The following is an 8477-nucleotide window of genomic DNA, read 5'->3' as shown; positions in this document are numbered from 1 at the left end:
TACTGGGTTATTCAACTAGATCAACTTATATTCATTTGTTTCAACTTAACAATTAATATTAGATTCAAGTCTTGAATATGTAATTGTGTTAAATACTCGAAGGGATAAGTTTATCCATAATAATTTTATTTGACTTGAATAGGACTGTCTTCAATAAAATATGATCATGTTTGACAAAATTATCTCAAAAGCTAGCTTATTAAATTATAAAATTTGCTAAAATTAACTATTGAAATAACTAAAAAATATAAAATGACTGAAAAATAATAAAATTATGATATATTTAAAAAATATAAGTATAAAATTTGATAAATATATTAAAAATAAAAGAGAAAAAAAATATAAAAAAAGTTAGAAACTAATCTTTTAAAAAATATTACTCTAAATAAAGTTTTAAAAAAAAATAAAAACTACTGAAGAAAAGATTTGCTTACCGAATAACCAAAGAATTTTTTAAACTAAATGAAATATCTTAGGTTAATTTAGAGGGGAAAAAAGTACTGATTATCCAAGGTGAAAAGATCACAGTCGGGGAAAAAAATTATATTCTCCTTTTTTTAAAGGAAGATTTATATTCTGCTCTTTCTCAAATATTTAATTATGTTTTTTGGGGTCCATCCTAGTTAATTCCACGGTTTAGAGACTATTCAAAGTTGGACAAATTAAAATAAACACTTGAGTTGAGTGGTCCTCTCCCTTCGGAACTTGATTGCATGTGGCATTATTTTGGGTTAGACTTCTTCCACATAAAATAAAAGTTAAACACTATGCACTCATGTGCTGACAGCACAGACAAATATTTAAAAGCGACACTTAATTTAATCCATAACATAAATCAATTAATTATTTCGTGTACTGCTATTTTTTTGTTTATTGGATTTGACATACCAAATTTATATGTTTTCAATCACTAACAAGGCAGATGCATCTTATTGTGCCAAAATTTGTTGATTGAGTACAATTGCCTTCTCATCTACTCACTAGGTCTCAGGACTCTGTCTAAGTTTAAAAGTAATAATTTTATGATTGCTTTTTTATTTTATGAAAACTACCTCTTATTAATTTTTCATAATAATTTAAGTCATATATTTTTATATATTTTTAATTTTAAAATCTCATCCAAATACTTCAAAAAAACTAAAAATTATTTTAAACCTTGTTTTTTTAATAAAATAATTTGATGTTGTTTGTAAGAAAAGAAAAATGAGAAGAGAGAAAAAAATAATATTAATATTAATATTAAAATTAAAGTTAGAATTGAAGATAAAATGAAAGTATGAAAATTTTGTCTTTTTTATTTTTATTTATATTTTTTTTGTTTTTTTAGCCATAAATAAATAAATCTTTTTATTTTTTTATCTATTTTTTTTTTCTTCTCATATATCCTCGCCATTGACTTTTAACTTCCCCTTATATGTCTATTGATGAGCAGCAGCAATATTACCACCAATATAAATAACTGTAGTTGCATCAATTTACTCTAGAATGATTTTTACATGCTTACTTAAACAACATAAAGTACACTCTTTTTTTTTGAAGTAAACATAAATTACACTCTCATATCTTACCTATATTTTATTTTTCAGTTTACAATGTAAAAAGAAATAAAAAGTACAACATGAGTAACTCACATTTATTAGCGCCACAGTACCTAGTTTGTGCAAGTTAGTTGTCATGATCCTAAAATCCCATATCCAAGAGCCAAAGATTCTCTGTTTTTTTCCTTTTCTTTTTCTATTTCTTTCAAACACTCGTGTTTTTTAACTAATGCTCTCATTCATTCATGTTTTTTCATCATCCTATGGATTTGAGTCCCTTTTGTCTCACTCGCTCTCTCTGATGGGGTCACGGACACCATCCTATGCAACTTGCCAAACTCATTCTGTGTAATGAAGAAGCAGAACTACTGCCCCTCACACTGAACTTGAGAGTTTTCAAGGTGTTTGATAATAGTATGGTTTGGTATTTTTGAATTTTTTTCCCCTTTGATCTCTCTCGTGAAACATGTTTTGCTTCTAGGTAGCCCCTTTGATGCACATATAGTTGAGTTAGTGAAGGGAGTTTGAGGAAAGAAAAAGGGAAAGTTCAAAGTTGTTGTCTTTCTTGAGTTTTTTATTTTTTCATTGTCTCAGCTTTCACTTAGGAAAAGGAAGGGGAAAGGTGGAAAAGGGAAAACACGGAGATGAACCCTTTTGAGAATGAGGATTGTGAGAGTTAAGTTGAAGAACACAGAAACATAGAAGAGTCTAGTAGCTGAAGTGAATGGAGAAAGAAGAGAAAAAGAAGATAAAGGGAAACGTTAAGGATAACATGCCAACAGTGTGGTTCTCTCTGAAGAAGTCTTTACACTGCAAATCGGAGCCATCTGATGTACATGACCCCAAAACAAGGAAGCAGTTGAGCACAATCTTGACCAAGAGAGCAGGGAGGTCAGGGTGTTCAAGGTCCATAGCAAATCTCAAAGATGTAATCCATGGAAGCAAGAGGCATCTTGATAAGCCACCAAGTTGCAGTCCAAGATCCATAGGGAGCAGTGAGTTCCTCAACCCTATAACTCATGAAGTGATTCTGAGCAATTCAAGGTGTGAGCTGAAGATAACTGGCTATGGAGGATTCCAAGAAGGAGGGGTTGGAAGTGGTGGTGGTGGTAGCAATGCTGGTGGAGGTTCAACTTTTGTGGGGACTTTGAGGCCTGGTACCCCTGGCCCTGGAGGGCACCCTACAATGCACTACTTTAACCCTTCTTTTAGGACTTCTTCCACTCCTCCAAGGAAATCTCCTTTCCTTTCATCAGATAAAGAAGGGTCTGGTCCTCATGGTGCTGGACTTCATTCTAGCAATAGGTTGTCTCTTGAGACAGATTCTAATGGCTCTTCAACTGTGACTTGCCACAAATGTGGAGAGCAATTCAACAAATGGGATGCTGCTGAAGCTCATCATTTATCCAAGCATGCTGGTAATACATTTTTTTTTCTTCTTTTCTTCTTTTGCCTTCTCAGATATCTGTTAGTATTTTAATCTTGTCTGTTTTCATGGTTAGTTTCTATCTTCAAGTGAAGTTCTACCACTTCTTATCCTCCTACCTATGTATAATAATGCCTGTAACCTTCACTATAGCATTGGCTGTTCATTTTCTTCCATTTGTTTTTTGACCCTCAAAGTTGGTTATACAAACATTCTTATGACCACAAACTTTCTGGCCACATCTGTATCAGATGGACATAGATTTTTTTGTTGAGGTGAGGAATATTATAAAATCAACATACTTTTTAAGTTTGGGACAACCAAACTGATTTCACCTTTTCCATTATCTTTTCAATTTAGAACTATGCCCAGGATTCCCCAACAGCTTTACCTTCAAAAATCAAAATATCTAGAAGGAACAGTCTCTCTCTCTCTCCAACCCACATAATTCAAAATTGATTGAAGTGTCAATGACCTCCATTTTGTTACCATTTTTGTATTGTTTTAGTGTCACAAATTTCAGTTTTCGAGTTTAAGAGCAATAAGTTTTTCACTTGGCAGTGACTGAACTTGTGGAAGGAGATTCATCAAGGAAAATAGTGGAGATCATATGCAGGACTAGCTGGTTAAAGTCAGAAAACCAGTGTGGTAGAATTGAGAGAGTTTTGAAGGTTCACAACATGCAAAAGACTCTTGCAAGATTTGAGGAGTACAGGGAAATGGTGAAGATCAAAGCCAGCAAACTCCAGAAGAAGCATCCAAGATGTCTTGCCGATGGGAATGAACTTCTGAGGTTCTATGGCACCACTGTTTCATGCTCTCTTGGCCTCAATGGCTCTTCTAGTCTCTGCCTATCAGAAAAGTGTTGTGTTTGCAGAATCATAAGGAATGGTTTTTCAGCCAAGAAGGAGCTCAAGGGTGGAATTGGAGTCTTCACAACATCCACAAGTGGAAGGGCTTTTGAGTCCATAGATATCACTTGTGAGGAACCATCATTGAGAAAAGCACTTATAGTGTGCAGAGTAATTGCTGGCAGGGTTCATAGGCCACTTGAGAACATTCAAGAAATGGCAGCACAAACAGGATTTGACTCATTGGCTGGGAAAGTTGGTCTCTATTCAAACATTGAGGAGCTTTATTTGCTCAATCCTAGAGCTCTTCTTCCTTGCTTTGTGGTGATTTGCAAACCTTGAAGCAAAATTTCTTACATGTTGTGTAGTTTTGTAGATTCCCCTATTTTGTTGGCCTTATGGAGGTTCTTTGCCATTCATCTTTTGAAGAATTTTGATTCTTTTCTCCAAGTCAAAATTGTGCTTCTTCATGTTTACTGTATGAACCTCCCATTCATACATTTGTAATTTTTTTTTAAATGGCAATGGATATTTTACGTCTGCACTAGGCAACATTAAGTGCAAGAATCAGAAATAAATATGCAAGACTTGTAAGATAGTACTGAACCAGATTTAATAATTACCCCTCCAACATTTCCACTAGAATGCAGTTGTTTGCAGGTTCTGTGTCGGTGTTTATAATTAATTGAAGGTCTAAAAGATAGGGCCATTATTAAAATGGGTACATCCTAGTAAACCTTCAAACGTGATTAAATTTCTCATCAGTAAATTGAAAAATACAAGAATCGTAGTTGCATGTTCATTTAACTGAAGTACTAACATGACTTGGATTAAGTGTGAAAAATATTTGGTGTAATTTGATGTAATCAAAGATTAGATTCCACAAGTGCTCATAAATGTGATTAGATTAGATAATATTATGACTATATTTATATTTTTTATGTCTAATAAATATTTAATTTGCGTTTGTTGTTAAAGATTTGTTTTTTTGAGTTTTGAATAAAATAATAATTTTATTTTGGTTTTTGATATTTTGTTTTTGTTCTAGATAAATTAATAAATTTTAGTGAGTCTTTATTTAATTCTAACTAATTACAAATAAAAAAAATACCAAGAAGTAAATATAAAATTCTCTAATTTATCAGAAAAAAAGTGAAGAACAAAAAATAAAAATTATTATTTTATTAAATATTTAACGTAAAACAAAAATTTATTATGAAATAAATATAAAAATTAAATATTTATTTAAAATCAAAAACATATTTATATTATTATTTAATACTTCCTCTGTTTCTTTCTAATTGTCACATTTTTAAAAAAAAAATTATATATATCATTTATAAAATTCAAAATTACATTAATTACTCAATTATACTCTTATTTATTTTCTAACTTTTAATTAATTTAAATATGTATTTATTGTAGAGTTGAAGGAAAAATGGATAAAATAAGAAACCCAACAATTATTTTATTAAAATTAAGAAAATTTATTATATTTCTTGATTTCTATATAATAACCTCATATAACACATAAAATGAAATTGAGAGGATAAAAAATTATGATATAAAATAAGTTTATTAATTTTACAATAAATATTTTAAAGGTCATATTTATCATAACTTTATATTGATTGGCGACCTAAAATTTGACAATCATAATGCATAGATATGTTGAAAGTGATATTTATCGTAATTTTGTATCTGTTTTAATAAAATAAACTTAATAATGTTGTTTTCCACACCTCTAGTATAACTTATTTTAAGTAATTAATTATTGAAATAATCCAATTCAAACACACCCTGTATAGTGTGAAATTGGGTGATGCAGTTGACCTCTTCAGCCTTGTATGTTAACTAAACATGTGCTGTTCCTCAAACTGTGAAGCTCCGAAGTACATAAATGACAAGCTGTTACATTTTGTAATTTAATGTACCCCAAATAAATGGCATGTGACCCTTCCATGGTTTGGGTTCTAGCTTGGAAAGGTGATTGTAAACTTGAGGACAAACATAAGAATTGGAATTTAGAAGTGAGATATTCAAAGTTGTGGTTTATGCTTTCTTAATATTTAATTGTCATTTTTGTTTCTTATATCCATCCTTGAAGTTTATTGGATCTTGATTTGAACAGTAACAGTTTAAGATAAGGTCTGGACCCATATGTCATACTCTGCGCCTGCGGGCTGGTCTCTCTCTGCTATCTGTTTTTTTTTTTAAAGGAATATATAAGAATATAAGATTAGATGACACTTATATGTCAAATTTGGTAACATGACATTTTTTATGATATTAATTTTTATAACATTTTTGCATACGTCAAATTTTATTATTCTAATTATTAATTTAATTTATTTTTTCCTTTCAAAAAAGAAAAAAAAAACTATGTTAAATTGTTTTGATGATTGTGAATATAAAGTCATGTATTGAAGTATAAAACAATGAGCAAATGAAATATGAAATATATGAAAACCAAAATTGATAATAGTTTTACTTTCAGAAAATCATATTGTGCTTTTAATTACTTGATCAAGTTCGTGGCTTTTTTTTCCCTAAGATGTATATGCTTAATGCCTGACATTGTAAGTAAAGAAAAAAAATGGATTTAAAACAGAAGATACAAATTAGAGTGGCATGTTGCAAACGAAAAGACATATCAAAATCAAATATAATTGCTATATAAAATTACCATTTAAAAAAAATGATAAACTTACTACATAAAAATAAACATTTAATTAGGATTTTCTCAAAGTTAAATTAAAAAGTAATGATTATTAATATTTTCTTGGCCAACTTATTAAAGATTATTAGTTTTATTAAATTTAATATGCAACATTTTAGTAAACTAAACAATTAGTTTTCATAAATTCATTGGTTATAGAACTAATCATATAGGTAATTAGAAAAATAAAATCTTGCTTGCATTACTTTATTGTCGTTAATAAAGAAGATCAATTATTAAAAAAAGATTAATTATCAAAAAAGAGTAAAGATGATATTTAGAGTGTTCAATAAATATAAAGTGTGATTAAGAAATTGAATATCAAGAAGTTAGAAAAATACATTTTTCGTAATGATATGAGGTTGAAGGAGGAGAATAAGACAATAATGTGAAAATATTGACATGAAAAAATCAGGCAAATTAAATTACTTATATGACAACTATATATATATATATATGAAATCAAGAATGTTTAATTTAATTGATTGTATATGATATATAAGTTGTTATAAATCACTTGGTACCTTTGATTCTTAAGGATAAAAATAAATTATAAATATCTTACCTATATATGGGATATATTAAGTGAGAATATTGTTTTTTCTACAAAAGTGAGAAGTTTATAAGATCATATGTTATATTTTTTTAATCCCCAGATCATATGTTATATGAATGATTAAAATTAAAATATAAAAATCATAGAAAATATTTTAAGTAGTTATCTGAGATTATGTGAAATTTAACAAGACATCTGTCTTTCTCTTACTCATATTGTGAGTAAAAGTAACATAATAATATCACAATAGACAAATAGATATATAATTTTTTTTTCAGAAATTATTATTGTTAATTTTTTTTGTTAATAAGAGAAATTCAAATTTATAATTTATTATCTTTTCTTATTCTTTCAACCATTAAGTTATAACTCTAAAATCTAAATAGATATATAGTATGAAGAGAAAGAACAAAATTTGAGTTATATGTATTCCTCTTATACTGTTTAGCAACATTTTACTAAAAATAATTTAACGTATTATATATATATATATATATATATATATATATATACTTTACATGAAAGTAAAAAAATATTTAATTATTTTCTTATATTATTGTTTACTTTTTACAATATCACAATTTATTCAAACAGTTAAACATATTCACAGCGAAGTCATGCAGAAACAAGTGCTGATATAGTAAATTTATTGGTCACTTGCGAATGTCATGACTCCTCAGAGCGTGTACCTTGGTGGTGGGGAGTTGGTAGAGTCACTTCACTTTTGTAACATCTGTACAGCTTTCATTTCTCATGGCACATGCACCTCATAAATGTGTACTAACCCCTCATTACACCTCCCTGGTTTGGAATGGAGGTAATTCAATGAAACTCCCACATATTTCAAATTTTGAAGTCTAAGTATAGTTTGGTAAATTTGAATTTGCAAAAAGACCTTGTGCTGTTGACTTGCAATTATAAGGCTACAAAAGCCATGAGAAGAAGCATTTTAGGCTAATCATTTGAGCATAGGTTTATGAACCATTTTAAGGGCTTCCCTCTTTAATGCTTGAAGCAGGCTTAATTTGCCAATTGCTGTAGTTGATAGCTGTGTAATAAAAAGTAAAAAAATCTATTTATCAAAGTACAATTAGGTCACTCCTATTTAGCAGGTTTGCCTCTATTAGCCTGTCTAGCCTTCATTTACTCAACAGACTCAAGATAAGGAGTGACCACCATTGAAGTTGTTGATTCAGATTAAGACATAACTTGAAGTTCTTGGTGCTTTTTCAACTCATCAAAATCTTGGTCTAATTAATTGTCATATATATCATGCTTGAAATTTCTGGCAACAGGCCTCTATTTCTATTGATAATTAATGATGGCTATGAATTGTTGTAGCCATAATAAGAGAAAATAACATATACCGAAAATTCAAGAAAGTTGG

General features: G+C 29.3%; 1 protein-coding gene across 1 annotated transcript; it reads left to right on the top strand.

Moving 5' to 3' along the window:
* Positions 1 to 1679: 1679 nt before the first annotated feature.
* On the top strand, positions 1680 to 4379 carry LOC114417029. The gene is made up of 2 exons (XM_028382110.1): positions 1680 to 2956; positions 3526 to 4379. The coding sequence occupies exons 1-2, from the start codon at positions 2263 to 2265 to the stop codon at positions 4155 to 4157; spliced, it is 1326 nt and encodes a 441-aa protein (XP_028237911.1). The 5' UTR covers positions 1680 to 2262; the 3' UTR covers positions 4158 to 4379.
* Positions 4380 to 8477: the final 4098 nt, after the last annotated feature.

This window comes from Glycine soja, chromosome 6, assembly GCF_004193775.1.
Source record: "Glycine soja cultivar W05 chromosome 6, ASM419377v2, whole genome shotgun sequence".
Classification (NCBI taxonomy): Eukaryota; Viridiplantae; Streptophyta; class Magnoliopsida; order Fabales; family Fabaceae; genus Glycine; species Glycine soja.
Note: the sequence above shows the minus strand (reverse complement) of the source record. Positions and strands in the feature narration are given on the sequence as shown.